This window comes from Eptatretus burgeri, chromosome 2, assembly GCF_056783735.1.
Source record: "Eptatretus burgeri isolate ZD-2024b chromosome 2, Ebu_testis_v1, whole genome shotgun sequence".
NCBI classification, from domain to species: domain Eukaryota; kingdom Metazoa; phylum Chordata; class Myxini; order Myxiniformes; family Myxinidae; genus Eptatretus; species Eptatretus burgeri.
Window position 1 is genome coordinate 113,340,303 of NC_140962.1, and position 20,444 is coordinate 113,360,746.

The window sequence follows — 20,444 nt, forward strand, 5'->3', positions numbered from 1 at the left end:
ACTGCCACCCAGGTGATACACTGTGGTGATAGGCCTATCATATAAAACAGTCAAACCGTTGCGAGGAAAGAAAGTAAACGGATCTGAAATTTTTGGTCCCTCGCTCCCAGACTCGTATATTGATTCGTCGATTTTGTTATTCTGTCTGTCTGCCTGTTTGTTTATCACCTACAGGTCACAATTTTAAACTGATCATCACAAAACTTCACCACATGGTCGAGTTTGTCATAAGGATGAAGTCTGTTGTTTTTGAAGTCAAAAGGTCAACATATGCAAATGTCAACAACTTTTGTGGTATTTCTAAAATCCTCAATTTTCATCTGATTGACTTGAAATTTAAAGATGATTAATATTTCAGGTCACTGAATTCAGATTATTTATTTTGGATTATTTACAATTATTTTGGAGGTCAACATGAACCAAAAGGTCAACATCGGTCCAAGGTCAGCAACTCAGGTGACATTTCTAAAATACTCAATTTTCATCCCATTGACCAGAAATTTGAAGAGGATTTGCATTTCAGGTCACTGAATTCAACCACCAATTATTTGAGGTCAACATAGGCCAAAAGGTCAACAAAGGCCAAATTTCTAAAAATTGCCAATTTTCATCTGATTGACTTGAAATTTGAAGACGAGTTGCATGTTTGGTCATTGAATTCAACCACCAATTATTTTTGAGGTCAAATTTGTTTTCTGGTTTTTGCAAGTATTATACTCTGCATGACATCTTCTTGTTTGTTTGTCTCTCTGTCTGTTTGTTTGTTTGTGTGCATGGCATTTTAAAAAGTTGTGGACAGATTCAGGTGAAATTTTGTGGACAGGTTGGGTGTGTGACAAGGATGAACTGATTAGATTTTGGTGAAGATCTGGTTCTGGCTACTCGAATTTTTTTTGTGATTCTTCACCATTCAGATATAGGACTAAACTGATATACAACAGGATTTGTTGTGTTGCCCTCACCCGTTGAAAATGGGTGGAAGATGAATGCCTCTGAGACACTTGAACCTGAGCTTATGACAAGACCTCCGGTGCCTGAAACCATCATTGAGCTTGTGGTCTGCGGGTATAGAAATGGGTGCAAGTGACGATGTAGCTGCAGAGATTTTGGACTACCAAAAGTTGTGCACGGATTCAGAGGAAACTTGGTGGACACGTTGGATGTGTGACAAGGAAGAATTGATTCTATTTTGATGAAGATCCAAATCTAGATCTGGATCTGATAATCTTTTAAATGATTCTTCACCATTGAGAGATACGGCCAAAATGATATATATATATATATATATATATATATATATATATATATATATATATATATATATATATATATATATATATATATGTAATGATATTTCAAAAATATATTGGGCCCGATATGTTCTCTTGAATCAGGCGTTATGTGGTGGAGGTATGCGCTCTACCGATTGCCCTTCTAATTTTGCGCTGTTTCGATTGGTGCTCAGTTTTCAGGGACGCATCCCACGCATTAATCAAGGTATGGCGGTATTAATATTCAATTATTCATATGTTGTACACAAGTAACATTTCAAAATAATTATTGACAATGTGAAGAACTTTCTCGTTGTTTTTTTGTTTGCCAGTTCAACGAATATAGATAGCATTGGGGTGCATTGAGTGATGTTGAATATCATTCATGAACCTCATGATGGTATTGTCAATCAATATTGTTAATCTTCCTTCGATATGGTGAAGGTAGTGGTGGTGTCCTCTAAGCCCTATAACAGAGCATGGTGCACTCCCGATAAAGTGAAGAATACTTTTATGACTGGAGTTGATCCTGGACAAGTTGCTACTTGCCACTCCGTTTCAGGATGTTGCCATTACATTAATCACTTTAAGCAGTCATGGGAATTCAACCCACACCAGTGAGGGCAATGAAAAAAAGCTTCGCCACCCACTCCACCACCGAAATGCTCATATACTGGATATTGTTGGAAATGATGATTGTTTGAGGTAGCAATGGTACTTGCAATATTTCTGTCTATCGTTTTTAGTGAATCAGGAGAGATAGCGAGGAAAGATAAAATTTCCTCATGAACATGAAATGGCAAATAGCAAAGCTAAAGTTAAAATATTAGCATAAACTATTGCTATTTCACCATGAAGAGTATCATCACCACTTTTATGGTACGTTGGCTTCCCAATTCACCATACTGCGATGGAAACGTGAGGTCAAGGAAATTGTAATCCGGGATCCTTGGATCTCAGGTCAGGCACACACCCTAGGCAGTTCCTCAATCTGATTGGCATCAAGGTAGAGTTCCACCAGGCTTCGTTCAAAGGACAACACTTCCCTGGGCACGGCCTCCAAGCTGCAGTGGGAGTAGTCAAGTACGGCTACTCCCTCATCAGCAGCACGCAGACACTGGCATGCCAGCAGGCGCGCAAGTATTGCCCGTTTGCTGCTCATCTCCACTGCTGCAGGTATGGAAGGTGAGGAAAGTACAATGATTAGGAAACCCTGGTGAGATAGATCTCTCCAAAGAGCTAGTAGCAATGACAGCAACCCAAGAGGGCAGAATAAAAATCATCATATTAAAGCTTTAGTCTTCAGCTTCAGTCAAATAATTTCTTCAGTTTACTAAAGGACAGACAGTTGCATAATGTGACAGTTGCATAATGTGTATAGGATGTCGGTGTTGCCATATTTACCTTGCAGTCTTACTTATTATTTTCATCCACAATTACTTTATGGAACAATCTTTGTGACAAAATGAACCATGTTTTTTCATTTGGTACATTATAGCCTTTAATAATTCGATAACTTATTTTTCTCTTCACTTCAAAAACAAGTCAGAGTTCAACATTAACAATTCTTTAAAAATCATACATGTCCTTTCTTTTCACCAGGGTAAAAAATCAGAAAAAAAATACAGAGAGCAGCAGGTTCAGAGACCGACAAAGGATCAAAGAGGAACAGGGAGACAAAGACATCATACATGAATGGAGAAGTGGAAAAAAAAGGTTAGGGGTGGGATGGGAAGGAGCTAGGGGCTCAGCAGGAATGGAAGACAGCAGAGGAGTGCGAAATTTAAAGCATTACATGCTGATGGATAGCACTCTTAAAAGAGTGGAGGGTGTAGTACGAGCCAACAGATACAGGGAGTTTGTTCCACAGATGAGAAAATATAGGGATGAAGGAATCGAGTTGAGTATTGGGCTCATACTTGGGGAGGCTAACCAAATGTAGGGTTTGGGATAATGCATGCAACTTGGATGAAATAGGGGAGGACAGAGTGATGAGAAGACAGGAGTGAGGCCATGATTTAAGTGATAGAAAACTCCACCATCCCACCTGCAGCAGATGAGAAGCAGATCTCGGGGATCAGTCTTGCATCAGGTGAAGTTATTTGTAAAATTGTGCAGAGAATTATACAGGAAGTTGCAGGATCAGTGATGCAGACAAACAACAAGAGAGTTCATCGAACACCTTACCCCATGCAGTCTTGAGAAAGAGGATATTAGAAGGGTCTTTTCAACTCATGCATTGCGTTTCTGAGCATGGTCTATATTTCTGAGCACGAGCTGCCTTTTTTGTTTGAATCTCCCTGTTACTCCGCTCTCAAAGTATGCGGCAAATTTTATCAGTCGAGATGGTGCAACATTTTGACCAAGTACTGCAAAACTAAAGGTTTTTGGAAGTGCAACCAAGGTGATAAAAATGTTTTTGTAATACAATGTCAAGGACCGTAAAAGAGGTAACACACAGAATGTAAAACAAGGGGAGGAAGAGACAAGAGGGGTGGGAGAAGAAGCACAAAACAGTGGGGAATAGACACATGAGATCTGTGGAAGGGAGAGGGATGGAGCGGGGTACATGGGGTAAACCAGATGGACTCTACAGGGATTTTCAGGAAGGAAAGCAAGGAATTTGAAGGAGGTGGGTTTGGGGTGGATTAACGGGAGGAGAAAAGATCGTGATTTTGGATGGGGGAAGATAAGAGATGGTGGTGAACAGCTGTTTTGAAGAACTGGAGGGAAGAGTGGGATTGAAGAGAGTGAGGGAGTTTGTCCCAAAGGTGGCAAAAAGAGGAAGGAAAGAATGAATGTGAACAGTGATTCTTGATTTTGGTAGTTTTTCCAAAAGGGGGTTGCTGGCGGACCTTCAGCACCCTGCGGAAATATGGGGGGGGGGGGGTCAGATCACAGACAGAGCAGAGGGGGCGAGGCCGGAGAGGAGACAGTAGAAGACAGAAAGACCACTGACCTGCCCATGGTGAGAGAGAGAGGGAGAGAGAGACAGAGAGAGAGACAGACAGAGAGACAGAGAGAGAGATAGACAGAGAGACAGAGAGCGAGAGATAGACAGAGAGACAGAGAGCGAGAGACAGACAGAGACAGAGAGAGACAGACAGAGAGACAGAGAGTGAGAGATAGACAGACAGAGAGCGAGAGATAGACAGAGACAGAGAGAGACAGAGGTGGAGACACAGAGAGAGACAGAGAGAGCGTGAGAGTGAGAGTGAAAGTGAGCGTGGAGAGTGGAGAGTGGAGAGTGAGAGTGACCCAAAGACTCAGCTTCATCGTGGGAGATACCATTGATCCTAAATGCCTTGATTTCCACAGCATGAAGCAGATAAGGTGAGAGGCAGGAACTCCAGCACAGAGCAGAGAGCAGTACTCTATCAAGCTGTGAATGAATGCTTTGTATGTAGTCAGGAGCTGAGATGTGCCAATGAAGGACTTTGCACGATGGAGAATGCTCAGTCGGCTACTGACTTTGAAGGCCGGCTTGGAAATGTGGCTTTCCCAGGAAAGATCATGGCAGATAGTGGTGCCCAAAAGATTGAATGAAAGGTCTTCTTCAAGAGGATGGTTAAGAAAGTACATGGTGTGGGGGGGAGGGGCGTTCCTGACAGCCCTTTCGGAGAGACACAGTGAGTATGAGATTTTTCAGGATTGAAAGACATGTTCCACATGTTGGACCAGCTTGTGATTTTATCCAGATCTGCAGAGAGTGAAGAGGCTGCAGCTTGCCAATCTGAGGGATGACAGATGATACAGCAGACGATGGAGTCATCAGCAAAGAGATAAAGAGGATTTTCCAGAGAGTAGGAGAGATTAGTGATGAAAAGCAGAAAAAGTACAGGGCCCAGAACACTGCCTTGAGGAACTCCAGCCTGGACAGGAAGAGGGGATGAGAGAATTCCATAGAGAGCGAGATGTTGGCTGCCACAGGAAAGGAAGTCTGCAAGCCATGAGTGGAGATGTCCTGAGATACTATAGGAAGAGATTTTGGTGAGCAGGGGGGGGGGGGTGCCAGACCATATCGAAAGCAAGCACATTAGGACAGGGTCATGATGTTAAATTACAGAAGTCATGCAGATCACATGACTGGAAGTGTGTCAAAATGGCGGACTTTGTGCTCAGAGCCCATAGAGCTACCACTCCCAACCATCCCCCTCTGACGATCAGCTGTGAGACGCGATATGTAAAGGGAGATGGCTCCACTCTCATGTCTAGCATTGAGGACCTCCATCTTTTGTTGAGAAAGCAGGAGCAGCAAGTCCAGGGTCGAGTGACCTGGTCTGAAACTAAATTGATGATCAGAAATGAGGCCATGGAGAAGAGGAAGGATTTAATGTCTGAAGTGATGATTGATTCCATTTCAATTTTGTTTGATTGCTAGACAGGGAGACAGACTTAAGCAATTGCTTTATGACTGTGCATATGTGTGCTTGGGACAAGACAACATACAATTCCCAAATTCAGAGCCAACGAGGGCCGGTGCAAGGCCTGAAGGTTCGTAAACGGGCACGTTCTACCCAAACCTTCAACCATCATTGCCCGTGAGTGGACTTTGCGGGATCACCTAGTGTGAACATGGTAGGCTTGATAATTTTTTTAATCGGTGTTTGCCATTGCAAAGACGATGCCATCATTGCCAATGTCCAGGCAGATTTCCCAGAGAGAGACATCACATCTGGTTTGGTTCTTAACACCAATAGCAAGGTCATATCTGGGGCTTTTCCATGCACAGGGTAAGTTTATGATTATATTTACTGTTATTCGTGTGTGGGAAGAGTCGGCGTGGGGGTGCTTGGGAGTGGGAGCTGTATGGGCTGTGAGGGCCATTATAAATACTTTTTAGCTTATCTGGAATTTACATTCCAGATAAGGTATTGTCATCGTGCACCGTCCGTCCGTCCATCCGTCTATCAGTCTCCTTTTTCGACTTCTCCAGCCAAACCGCTGGGCCAATCTGGCTGAAATTTTGCAGCAATGTTCCTCTCCTGGTTGGAAACAGGAATAGCAAAGCTTGTTCTGGTCACATGACTTTAAATAGGTCAAAATGGCTAGTTTAATCAATTTTTGTGAAAATCGTGTAAATTCTTTCAAAAATATTCTTCTCCAGACACACCAGTCAGAATCCTTCCAAATTTGAATTACAAAATTAGGACACGGTCCTAATGTTAAATTGCGGAGACTATGCTGATCACATGAGGAAAGTGTGTCAAAATATTAGTCACGCACATTCCTTCCAAAATCTTCTTCTCCAGACCCACCAGTCAGAATGCTCCCAAATTTTGGTTACAAGATTAGGACAGGGCCGTGATGTTAAATTACGGAGATCATGCTGATCACATGACCGGAAGTGTGTCAAAATGGTGAACTTTGTAAAATTTTTGGAAAATCACATAAATTTCTTCAAAAATCTTCCTCGCCAGACGTATGAGTCAGAATTCCACCAAATTTGGGTTATAACATGAGGCCAGGGCCCAGGTAAGTTACAGGTCCTGTGATGCTATTTTTATGTTGTTTGGTTCCAGGGTCACAAGATATATTGTACTGGATTTTTTGCATCTATTGGGAAAAGGAGAAGCATCAGTCCTCATGTGGGTTTGTGTTATATCCACCACTGCTACTCGATAATTGTATGAACAGGAAAAGGTGGGCACTTGACACCTCTCATGCATGGATATTTCTTGTATTTCCTATATTTCCGAGTCCAATTTGCATTCCGGAACAGAACAATTACAGCTAACCATTTTGAAATTGCCACTATTTCATGTAAATGCCAAAAATGATGTCAAAAAGATGATTTGAATTGCAGATTTCACGTGAGCAACGGCAGGTTAAAAGTGCCCAGTGAGCAGAACCGAGTCGGTGCATGTGCAAAGGCCTTGTTTGCCTTCGTACATAATTTTGAAAGTCGTGTGTTGCTTAACTTCTCTTTGTGCTATGCGTGCTGGGTAATAAGGTCAGTTTGTGCTACTAAAAAATCTGAGTGCCAGTCATTACTGATAGCTCGAGAAAAATCCAGAGAGATGGCCACGAGCTCTTATTTGGGATGTCGTTCATCCATCCCTTATTGGCTCAAAGAATCAATATGTCCATGGCAGAACAGCTGGGGCAGAATATATGATCAGAGATTAATGAGCTGTAAAATAAACAATGCCTCAGGTCTGCAGCAATGATAGATTTGATCACTTTGCTTATGATGTGAAGAAGGCTGACTGCTTTGTGTTTGAGTGGATCAAACTTGGAAACGATCTTGTGAATGGGGTTGACATTTGTAACTCTCCAAGACGAAGGCCATACACTATTTAAGACATAGCTGGAGAAGAGTGAGAAAAGAGGAAAGAATGGGGCCGAAGAACAGTTGGTAAAGCTAACATTGCCAATACCACTGGGATCAGTGGCAGAAGATGTTGAAAGAATGACTCATAACATCCCAACATAAAAACAAAAGTCACATGAGAGAGAAATGTATTATGGGTTGGGTATGAAAATGTCAGGATGAGGGACCGTGGCTTTTTCAATCAAGATTGTGGTAAGATATTGAGCTTTTTCCAGAACAGTGCCAAATATGACTCCATCCTTTAGGAATGAAGGTACACAAAGGGAATGTATAGTGATGACAACTTTATGAGCTGACATCAAGCTGTTTTGGGAGATAGTACAGTGAGTGACCACAGAGGGTTTTCTACAGAGCAAAGTGAGGTCAGGGAAGAGTGAACAGAGGGTAAAAAGCAATATACTGACAGTAGTGAGTGGGTCACAGTTGGACACAACAGTGAAGGGAATCCATGCACAGGAAAGGCTGATTTTTTTTGCTGAGCAAAAGCAAAAATCATAAGCAAAACAGATGATTTTGGAAATCAGCAAACATCACTGCCTTGCATAAAAAGGTACAAAAACAGATCCCTGCAACTACAGAACAATCAGCCTTCTGCCAATCATCAGCAAGGTTATGGAATCCATCATCGCTTCAGACATGAAATCCTTCCTCTTCTCCAATGGCTTGATTTGCGATCATTAATTTGGTTTCAGACCAGGTTACTCAAACATGGATTTGCTTCTCCTGCTCTCCAAACAATGGATGGAGGTACTCAATGCCAGACATTAAATCCTTCCTCTTCTCCAATGGCTTGATTTCCGATCATCAATTTCATTTCAGGCCAGGACACTCTACCCTGGATATGCTGCTTCTGCTCTCCCAACAATGGATGGAGGTCCTCAATGCCGGATATGATATCAGAGCCATATCCCTAGACAGATCGCGTGCTTTTGACACGGTCTGGCACCCTGCCCTGCTCACCAAACTCTCTTCCTATGGTATCCAAGGCCATCTCCACTCATGGCAAGCAGACTTCCTTTCCTGTCGCAGTCAACGTGTGGCCCTAAATGGAGTTCTTTCATCCCCTCTTCCTGTCCAGGCTGGAGTTCCTCAAGGTAGCGTTCTGGGCCCTGTTCTTTTTCTGGTTTTCATCAATGATCTCTCCGACTCTCTGGAAAATCCTCTATATCACTTTGCTGATGATTTCACCCTCTGCCCTACCATCTGACATCCCGCAGACCGGCAAGCAGCAGCTTCTTTGCTCACTGCAGATCTGGATAAAATCACAAACTGGTCCAACATGTGGAACATGTCTTTCAATCCGGACAAATCTCACACTCTCACTATGTCTTTCTGAAATGACCACTTAACCCCCCCCCCCATCCACTTTCTCAACAATCCTCTGGAAGAAGTCCTTTCTTTCAAGCTTCTGGGTCTCACTATCTGCCATGACCTTTCCTGGGAAAGCCACATTTCAAACCTCGCCCCCAAAGGCAGTCGCCGACTGGGAATCCTCTGTCGTGCAAAGTCCTTCCTCGGCCCTCCTGAGCTCCTGACCACTTACGAAGCTTTCGTCCAAGCCTGATGGAGTTCTGCTCTCCCCTCTGAGCTGGTGCTCCTGCCTCCCACCTTTCTCGGCTTCACGCTGTAGAAACCAGGGCATTTCAGATGATTGGCATCTCTGGCAATGAAGCTGAGTCTTTGGGCCTCTCACTCTCTCACCGCAGGCTGGTCGGTGGTCTTTCTGTCTTCTACAGGCTCTTCTCAAGCCTCACCCCCCCCGGCTCTCTCTGCGATTTGTCCCCACCACATTTCCGCATGGCGCTCAAGGTCCGCCAACAACCCCCTTCTAGTAAAACTTCCAAAATCACGAATCACTGCTCACCTTCACTCTTTCATTCCTCTTTTTTCCCGCCTTTGGAATAAACCCCCTCACTCTGTTCAATCCCATTCTTCCTTCCAGGCCTTCAAAACAGCTGTTCACCATCACCTCTTATGGTCCCCATCCAAATTCTCGATCTTTTCTACCCCTGATAATCCACCCAAGCCCACCTCCTTCAAATTTCCTGCTTTCCTTCCTGAAAGTCCCTGTAATGTCCATCTTGTATTCCCCATGTTCCCCACCCCCATCCCTTCCCTTCCACAGATCTCCTAATGTTTCTGTTCCCCACTTTTTTGTCCTTCCCACTCCAGCCCCTCTTGTCTCATGCCCCCCCCCTTGCTGTGTGTTGTGTGTTAGCTCTCATACCACCCTCGACAAGGTATACAAAAAAAAAATTAAGGGGAGAGAGATAGAGACCGGGCGTAGTGGCGTGCACCTGTAATCTGGCTACTCGGAGACCTGGGTTGGAGGATCGCTTGAGGACGGGAGCTCTGCACTAGGCCGCGCTATGAGAGGGTGTAGGGCAGCCCGGAATCATGGCGAAACCCAATCCTTATCCCTGTGTCGTAAGAGGCGACCAGGGTTGCGTCAGGAAGGGCATCCGGTGTAAAACCTGTGCCAAATCAGTATGCGGATCATAACGGATGATCCGCTGTGGCGACCCCTTATGGAAGCAGCCGAAAGACGAACAACAAGAGATATATATATATATATATATATATATATATATATATATATATATATATATATATATATATATATATATATATATATATATATATATATATATATATATATATATATATATATATATATATATATATATATATATATATATATATATATATATATACACCTGGTGTTGGCGCAGTGGTTAGGGCAGCGGCTTGGGATCCAAAAGGTTCTGAGTTCAAGCCCCGTTGGGCCACTGAATTAAAACACCAGGGGGTTGACTCAGCCTGTCATCCTTCCGAGGTCGGCGAAATGAGTACCAGTGTACTGGGCCGGTGTATACCCCGGTTAAAATAGGTGTACCATATCCCTGTGTCGTAAGAGGCGACCAGGGTTGCGTCAGGAAGGGCATCCGGCGTAAAACACGTGCCAAATCACTATGCGGATCATGCGGATGATCCGCTGTGGCGACCCCTAACGGGAGCAGCCGAAAGAAGAAGAAGAAGATATATATATATATATATATATATGAAGGAAACAGAGAGAAGGGGAGAAATACTTGCAAATAAGAGTGTTGGTGTAGGAAGGTCAATGTGGTGGAATGTATTGCAGATATTGCAGACAGGGATGGCATGACATAGTAATGCACTCATCACTTGAAGCCCTGGACAGAAGAGTGGAATTGCACCATATTTAGAAGGCAGATCCACAAACAGGAGAAAAGAGGAAAAAAGTGGCAGGTGCCTGGATTTTGAGAGTCTAAGCAGCAAGAGGTTACTGGAAGAACTTGTGCATCCTGAAAGAGCTGCGGAGGGTTGGAGGCCTGAGAGCAGAGGAAGCTCGAACAAGAAGCAGTAAAAAAAAGGCCACCAATCGGTCTATGGTGTGAAAGTAACAGACCATGTGCTTTGGACTCATCACAGAAGATGCCTCTAAAGCTTTGGAAACACCAGGTAGGACCAGTTTGAACACAGATATCGGAAATTGGAGCTGAGGTCAATAATTCTCATTATAACCAGAGCTTCCAAGTGTAGCAGGAGGAATACTACAAGAGGTCAAGTGAGTTGTCCTGCTTGGCAATTCCATCTGACCTCCTCATTCTGGGATTCAAGGCTTGAAATCTCAAATGCTGTGTTGATCTGTCTGTTGTCAAGCCCAGTCATTATGGTTCATTTCAAACAATACTGTCTCCTCATGTTCGTGTTACGCATAATACATTTTACCAATATCCCAATGGTGGTGGCGATGTAGGATAATCGATATAGGTATTTGGTCAATTTATTTGAGCAGATGTGCAAGCTCATCCATGAGACGTTAGCACACAAAAAAAGACGTCTCATCCATGAGACGTTAGCACACAAGCACACGGATCTATTCCTATTGAGGAGTGGTCCCATTGTATAACCATGCTTTCTGGCCCTTCAGGATTAGGACGTGTGTTTGATTGACCAGCCTTCGGGCTGGGGTGCATGTATATGCTCATGGGACAGTCTGGCTCGACTGTGTACTTCGGCCTTGGGGTTACAATACACGTCCCAAGCTCTGTTTCAATGTTTTGATTCTATTTTTTTTTTAAATATAAAAAAAGGCCTCCATAAGGAGTGTCATGAGGAGCTACTCCTATTGAGGAGCAGTACAACTGCAAACCAATGCATTTTGGCCCCTTGAGGTTAGGATGTGTGTGGTTCATTGACCATGTGCTTCAGCCTTTTGGTGGAGGTGCATGTGCATGCTCATGGGACAGTCTTGTTGGGCTGTGCAATTTGGCCGTGGGGTCAAGGTGCACGTCCCAAGCTATTCAAATGTTTTGATTTTTTAAAACCTTTTTTGTACAAAAAAGGCCTTTCTCATCAGGCGAGGGCCAAAAAGCACAAAAACTCGGCACCCCGTCTGTCAGCATTAGTTGGTGGATGTTAAAGATCCCATGGTACTTTTCGTGAAGCGTATGCGAGCTTTCGCCGGCACCCTAGCCAATTTAGAAATTCCTTCTTTAACCTACAGGGGGCACTGCATTAGCAGTACAGCTCTACCCCAGCAAATTATGCTACCCACGGCCATGTGGGTAGCATAATTTGCTACCCACTGCATACAATATATGCTACCCACTGCATACAAAAGAAGAAAAAGAATGTTCTGTTGATTTCATCCATTGCTTTACCTGTCTACTATGCAGATTAACACTATAACCTTCACCAGCAAGACTAGTTATTCATAATAAACAGAAAAGGAGTGGTTCTAAACTGAACGGTAAAGGGAAGTAGTGGAGAAGGGGGTGAGGGAAGAAAGGGAATGGAGTTGGAGGGCATAGGAGTGGAATAGGGGGTAAAGTTAGAGAATAGATCATAAGGGATAAAGGAGGTGGTGGGGGGGGGGGAAATCAAAAACAATGTCATACTTGAGTGGGTACATAATGTGTGGATAGCCTCTGACTGACAAGTAAAATGTACATGCACCTAAAAGGTGCAGTGCTTCTTCAGCTCCACTCGAATTAACTTACTTCCAATTCATTCTCCTGGGAAAATACAAAGATAGAATGGAAAAAGAATGAATCAGAGCAAATGAAGTATGAAAATGGAAGAGAGTGAGAGGGCGTGATCCTGATAACTAATTTCAGCACATTGTATCAGCACTGAGGAGTTCCCTTTGAAACCAAAAAAAAAAAAGTATAAGAGTAGGCCAAGGGCAAGCCTTGTGGAGTTCTGAAAGAAGTTAAGAACCGTATCATTTCAATGCAAACAATAAAATGTGCAAAGTAATTTCCTTATTGCACCGATGGGAAGGGTCTTGCCTCCAAAAACTGGCGAAGATCTATTTAAATGATTGTAGTATCATCTATAGGACATCAACAGGAATTTGTGTGGTACGATACATCATATAACTACATGAAATGTGAAACGAGCATAAAAAGATACACTTGGGTGGTCACTGAAGTTCGGCATTCATGTTAACAGGGACACCAACATGTCAAGGGGAGCATTCAATACATGTTCATCAAAAAGGAGTTTGAATGAGGTAGGATTACGAGGCACTGGAAAGCAAGACTCCTCATGAAAGACGATACATCAAAGGCAATTATATACAGCAAGCAATGCAATCGCCGTCAGAAGCAATGCGCCACATGCAGTTCAGGGGTGACTCGAATGACATTGAAAAGGGATTAACCCCGTGTCCAACAGGTGGGCATGATAAATTTTCACGATTTCGCAATTTGGTGCAGATCAATGCTAAGCCAGGATGGGGCCACCATTTCCCATCTACAGAGATTTGCCCCCATCGGATTGTGATTATTATCCCTTTTCATACTAAACCAAGTTTGGTCATCCTGGCTAAATCAATTTGGGTACCTAACAAAAATGTTTGGTCATCATTGACTTTCTTTTTGAAGTGAATGCTGCAGCTCAATACATATTAAAACTTAAAATTCATGATTCAAATAAAGCTGGGATCATGCACATCAGTTTCGACTCAATGAGATCAGTGGTGCTTCCATTGTATGAGTAAACTGGAGAGTTCATAGAACACCTTACCATGCGCAGTATTGAGAGAAAGTAAACCAGAGTGGTGTCAAAGCCACCCAATGCTCGCCTGTTTATACATTTATCGTTTTTCGTTTTTAAAAGACTGGTCTAATAATATTTTTTTATAAAGCATTGCAGTGAAGTCTGATCCAAATAATTTTAAAGCAATATATGTATTTGTATATTGTAATAAGTAAAAAAATAGTGTGGTAGATAAAAACATTAGAAAGGAAATAACTTGCACCAAAAACTTTAACATTTTCACGCTCACGCCGGGGGGTATTGCAAAAGCTCTCTGTTCTTCAAACAGGCGAGCTAAAAATGGTATGGGAAGGGTTTTTTTAACTCTTGCTTATTGCATTTCTGAGGAAGATTTATATTTCCGACGAGCCATTTTTTGTCTGTGAGAGCGAGCGGCAAATTTGATTGGTCGAGATGACGTAAAATGCCGTAATATTTGTCCAAGTACTGTTACATGGAAGGGTTTTGAAAGTGCCAAGAAGGGGATTTTTGTTTCAGGGTGTTTAATCATATAATTCAATTTAAATGAAATAAAGATTTCAAACGTTGAAGAAAAAAAAACAATTCGGAAGTATACCGCCGTTGACGCAGCGTCTTTTATGCAACCTTACAATGTCTTTCACACAATTTGTAGACAGACAGACAGACAGACAAAATGAACCAATTTCTTAGCCCCACTTTTTGCTTCACACATACGGGATACCGTAATAAGGAAATAAAGTGTATGTGCAAACTTGCAAGATGTTACTCAAGCTTCCTTCAGACATGTAAAATAACTGCATGATCATGTCTTTATGGTCATCTTTGTTTTCATCCTTAGCCCTGTATGACATGTTGTGAGGTGCCTTTCACTAAGTGACAGATTAATCCTGGATAACTTTGCAACAATTATCTGACAACAAAAAAAAAGATACAGATCAATCACTCTCTTCAGACCTTGACAAAAATCACAAACTAGTCCAGCACTCGGAATATGTTGTTCAATCCTGAGAAATCCCACACAATCACTCACTCTTTCTCCGAAAGCACCGTACCGCAAACTCTCCCATCTACTTTCTCTTCGACCCTCTCAAAGAGGTTTAGTCACTCAAACTCTTGGGTCTCACTCTCGGGCATGACCTCTCTTGGGCAGGCCACATAGCAACGTTGACCTCCAAAGCCAGATGCTGACTGGGCATTCTCCGTCGTGCAAAGTCCTTCCTTGGCACACCTAAGCTCCTATCCACCGACAAGACTTTCATCTGCAGTTTAATGGAGTACTTCTCTCCCCTTTGGGCTGCCCACCCTGCCTCACATTTTGCTCAGGTTGACGCTGTGGAAACCAAGGCCTTCAAGATTAATGGAATCTCTCACGATGAAGCTGAGTCGATCGGCCTAACACTTCGCCATCGCTGACAGGTCGGTGGTCTCTGACGTCTTCTGCCTCATTTCTGGTGTTGCACCCTCTGCCCTCGTTGTGCTTTGTACCCCCCCCCCCGAAGTATTCACAGGACACACCTGGTTCACCAGCAACCCCCTCCGAGTGAAACTGCCTAAATCCGGAGCCACTGCTCACCTCCACTCATTTATTCCTCCTTTTCCCTCCTGTGGAACCACCTTACATAGTCTCTTCAATCTCATTCTTCCCTTCAGGTCTTTAAGAGAACTGTTCACCACCATCTTGTCATCCATCAAGGATTTTCCAGAGGCATGAGAGATCATTGATGAAGATTATGAATAATATGAGGGCTAGAACAGTGCCTTGGGAACTCCAGCCTTGACAGGGAGAGGAGATGAAAGGGGTCTATTCCTATCCAAAGCCATGATCTTTTCTACACCCGCAAAACCACTCCTCGCCCCTTCCAAAATTTTGTTTATGTCATCACCTTGTCCACCCCTTGCATTCTCCCTTAGGCCTAGGTCACATTTGCCACGGCGGCCGTGGGGTCTCCAAAATCTACGGCCACTAGCAATTATACGGCGGCCGCAGTATTTCCACGGTCACACAATGTAGCAGTCACATATGTTTTTATTTTTCGGGTAGCCGCACGGCGTATTTATAAATTGTGGAGACCGAAAACGTGGGGGTGCCGTACGGTCTTTGATTTGATGTCGCACGGTGACCTTAGAGGGTCGCTGCGGCGGCCATAGAATTTTCAAGGCAGACGCAAGGCGACCGCAGGGGGACCCAAAGGCAAACGTGCGGCCAGACGGACGGTAACGAGTGGGTATATATATATATATATATATATATATATATATATATATATATATATATATATATATATATATATATATATATATATATATATATATATACACCAGTTCTTTTTTTTACTGAAATAAAAATATAGCAGTATATATAACTGAATATACTATAACTATAATGTACCGTGGTGCCCCCAGAATCCGAACGCTCCATTGTTTGAACCAATTGGAATCCGAACAATTTTTCGAGAAAATTTTGCCCTAAAAACCCAATACATTTTAACAAACCGAACACAACGTAACGTTCATGTTTGTTCACGTGTCTCCCCCACCTGTTTGAGCCGCATCTTCGCGCTTTGTTCATTCAGTTCGTCGGTGGAAGTCCTCGTGAAAGCATCTCTCGTGTGTCGATCGATACTTTAGGCCTCAGTCACATTTGCTCTACGGCGAGGATACGGCGGCCGTACGCCTTCTGAATTGACAGAAACGTGCGGCGGCCGCAGAGTTTGTGAGGTGGCCTCAGGGTGGCCCTACGCCGTATGGCTATATTTTACAGGCCGTAAGGTCGCCGTGGAATTATAACGCGGAGTTATAACTTTTTTCATTTCTACGTTCGCCGTAGAAATTCGACAAGCCGAAAAAAAAAGAACTGGTTAGAAAAAAAAAAAAATTAACCCATTCGTTACCGTCTGTCTGGCCGCACATTCGACTTCGGGTCCCCCTGCGGTCGCCTTGCGGGCACCATGTGTCTGCCTTCAAAATTCTATGGCCACCGCAGGAACGCCCTAAGGTCACCGTGCGACATCAAATCAAAGACCGTACGGCACACCCACGTTTTCGGTCTCCACAATTTATAAATACGCCGTGCGGCTACCCGAAAATTACAACGACAAATGTGTCCAAGAGCAGCATCCAAAACCTAAAGGTTTTGTCAGCTAAAAAAAAAAAAAAAATTAAACATTTTTTTTTTTTTAAACAACTTCCGCTATTTCGTCACGTGCCCTCATTAAGCCAATAGCGAAACCTGTCATAATGTATTTACGTATTTATGATATATCGTGTATTTACGAAATAATAAATGTATTTACGAAATTACAATACGATAAATGGAATAATCTTTAAATAGTAACGTCAACTTTTCGAAACTTTACAGCAAATGTCCGAATATATTTAAAAGTTCATGATAGACGCTCTCAAAAGGCACCGTCTATGTGAGGATGTGTACATGTGCTCAGTATTTAAGGCGATCCAGATCTTGTATATACAAGAGCCGAGTCCGAGAGATTAAGGATTTGTCTTCACAAGAAGAAGAAGAAGAAGAACAAGAAGAACAACGCCGAGCTCTCGATGAGCAGCGTTCGCTACGCGAGACGCTGCTAAAAACATATGTGACTGCTGCATTGTGTGACCGTGGAAATACTGCGGCCGCTTTATAATTGCTAGTGCCCATATATTTTGTCGACCCTCCGGCCGCCGAGCCAACGACCGCCGAGCCAAATGTGACTTCGGCCTTACCTCGTGTTTTCACCTTCATTTGTGATGTTTGTTTTTTAAATTAATAACAAAAAAAGCAATCCGATCACGTGGTGTGACGGACTGTCGGGCAAGGATTGAATTTCACAGCAAAACCAGTTGTAATTTGGAATATCCATGATTACCTCAGCCCGATGCGTTTGATGAGAGTGATTGTGGTTCTGCGGGCATCATGATTGATGAGCTGCCCTGGGGGCAGCGCTCTCGCAGAGTGCGCGAGCGATCAGAACCCAGGCCGGAGCTCGAGCCTGTGTGGACCTTTGGATGTGGTGATTGTACCAGTTTACATACAATACACCGCCACCGAAGGTCATTTACTCATCTTATTTTATCTTAAACATGGAGAATTTCAGTTTAAAGTGTCTTGAAAGTGGGTTTTCTTTGGGTCCACGAACGGATTAATTCACTCCATTATTTCTTATTGGGAAAATATTTTTGGAATCCGAACTTTTTGCAATCCGAACAGCCTCCTGGAACGAATTAAATTGGGATTCTGGGGGCACCACGTTATAGGCAAACACCTATACTCCAATCTCTAGTGGTAGCGCATGGTGGACGCACGGTCGACGCAGACTGCCACGGAGGCCGTACGTAGGTGCACGGTGGGCGTAGGGGAACCGTGCGTCGACCCTGCGTTGCCCGCAGGTAGTCACACAGACCGCAAGGCCATCGTACGGCGACCGTGGAAATAGTGCGGCCGCCGTAATTTTTTGGGGGTTGGGAAAATTCATTTTTCATTGAGAAGAGCTTACGGCAGCCGCAGGGATAACGCAAGCCCACCCTACGCCCTACGTACGGTCACGTGGAACACAACTAAGTCACAACTACGGCATGTCGAATTGCTACGGTGAACGTATCCTCGCCGTAGAGCAAATGTGACCTAGGCCTTACCCCTCATCGTTACCTGCATCCCTTGTTTGTCCATCTCCATCTATTTTCTCCCTCCACCCTGCTGTTGGACTTTCCCCTTTCTCCTGCTGTTCCTTTTGTTATATTGTGTCCTGATCTGTTCTAGCTCTTACACGAGCCTTGACCATGTATTGAAAAAAAACAATTTTTTTAATGTAGCCCCCACCCCCCTCCCTGCCCAAGTGTCTGTATATAACCCCACCTTTTCCTCTCTCTACATTATTGAGCCTTTCACATTGTTTAGCTGTACTTTTATGATATTTCCTCCCTGTAATGACCAATGTTCACGACCCATGGTGCCATTGCGGTGTCAATGCAAGGCCACCAGATGGGCATGCTCCTTTAAGGACATCTGTTGGGCTTCTGGGCTGCACTGTCCAATAAGCACACCCATGGGCACGTGAATGAGGCCTGTGGAGATTATCAAAGCACAGACAGTGAGTGCGCAGCGTTTATGGCATGTGGTCTGCATTGAGTCTTTGCAGTCTGTATCAGTGAGAGTGGCAATGAATGTAACAGTGAATGTGACAGCAGTGTCCAGCCTTGGGGGTCTGTACTCGTCTTTGTGCCCACTACCGAACCTCTCGCCATCATCTGTAGGCTGCTGCTGTGTAGGCTGCTACTGGAGAGAGGCCATGAAACAAGATCCACACCGAACCGCCGTGTGCCCATGTGAGTACGTGGATGACGGACCCACACCGCGTGCACGAGCATTGCTGTGCAGACATGTTTCTTTGTCTCGTCAAACCCTGCACAGTCCCTTGTCCTAAACCCCAGAATGAAGGAGATAAGGTGTATTTGGTCTGCCATCATGTTTTTGGGGAACGCTATTTATTTAATTTTGATCGCCTCTATGTGGCGGTGCTTTCTCCCCTTCTCTCTATTTGCTCTTTTAGTAAACCCCTGTTTTGATGAAAACTTGTGTAGCCATTAGAAGTGGGCTCCATAGCACTGAGGGAATTAGTTGATCAACCCGTTAGAAGGCCAGATTGGGTCCACACTTACACGCCGCAATGCAAAATGTTGACGAGCTCGAGTCGGTTATTCCTGTCAGTGATTCCGCCATGGTTGTTGAGTTCAGAGATGCCAATTCAGGCCATATAAATGTGGAGACCTTTTTCGTCCCATACCCACCAGCGGCAGCAATCTGAGTTGGATTAAAGACCCATTCGCTCCGATACCAAGCTCAAATTTGCAGCACCCATGACCGATCGAGCAGCACGCAGAGCACCTCATCTTGCTGGGGTGGTAAACAAATTGAAACCCGACCAGTGGTTTCACCAACGAGGTGGTGAATTTCACAACTGGCATTATATGTCCATAACCCGAATATCCTCAAAAAGGATTTAAAGCCAACGTGCTTATTTCCACGAAGCGATGGCTAACAGTCCAAATAACTCAAACGAGACCCAGTTTGTTTGATGGTGTATAATTATCAATGCTAATTGGAAGGAACAAGGAAAGCACTCATGTCAATATTATACACAGGTTGATACAATAAATGGTACACATGCCCATGAGATTCCTACGGATGGAAGGCTTGTATATAACTAACTTAAGGCCTCAGCAACACTACAGAAGAAAGACCATAGAGGTCGACAAGACAGATACAAGATTGTGGCCTATTTGGGCACCGCGCATCCAGCAGGGTGTGTCCAGTGTGGCAGACAGGGACCATGGTCATGCATGTCAACTGGAGAGCAGACACGACACAAAAGATGCAGCTTTGAGTGGGAAAGGAACAAATGAGGTGATGGTGGTAGGTGATGGCTCAACCTACCTCCCCCTCCCCATTCAGTCAACCATACATCCTCTTCTCTTATCTGAGCTCCACTACAGACTAAGCATCCAGCCAAACCCCAGACCAGACAGACTGATATATATATATATATATATATATATATATATATATATATATATATATATTCACAGATACATATATATATATATATATATATATATATATATATATATATATATATATATATATATATATATATTCACAGATACATATATATTCACAGATACATATATATATATATATATATATATATATATATATATATATATATATATATATATATATATATATATATATACATATACATATATATTCACAGATACATATATATATATAT

At 43.4% G+C, this 20,444-nt stretch overlaps 1 protein-coding gene across 4 annotated transcripts in view; it reads right to left on the minus strand.

Annotated features, from left to right (window-relative positions):
• The window catches only part of LOC147032855 (uncharacterized), a 322,720-nt gene that overhangs the window by 241,023 nt on the left and 61,253 nt on the right, over window positions 1-20,444 (minus strand). For all 4 annotated transcript variants that reach the window (XM_085870793.1, XM_085870792.1, XM_085870794.1 and 1 more), the window contains one exon: window positions 2,245-2,441. In XM_085870793.1, the coding sequence (XP_085726919.1) occupies window positions 2,245-2,441 (197 nt within the window). The remainder of the gene's footprint in view (window positions 1-2,244; window positions 2,442-20,444) is intronic.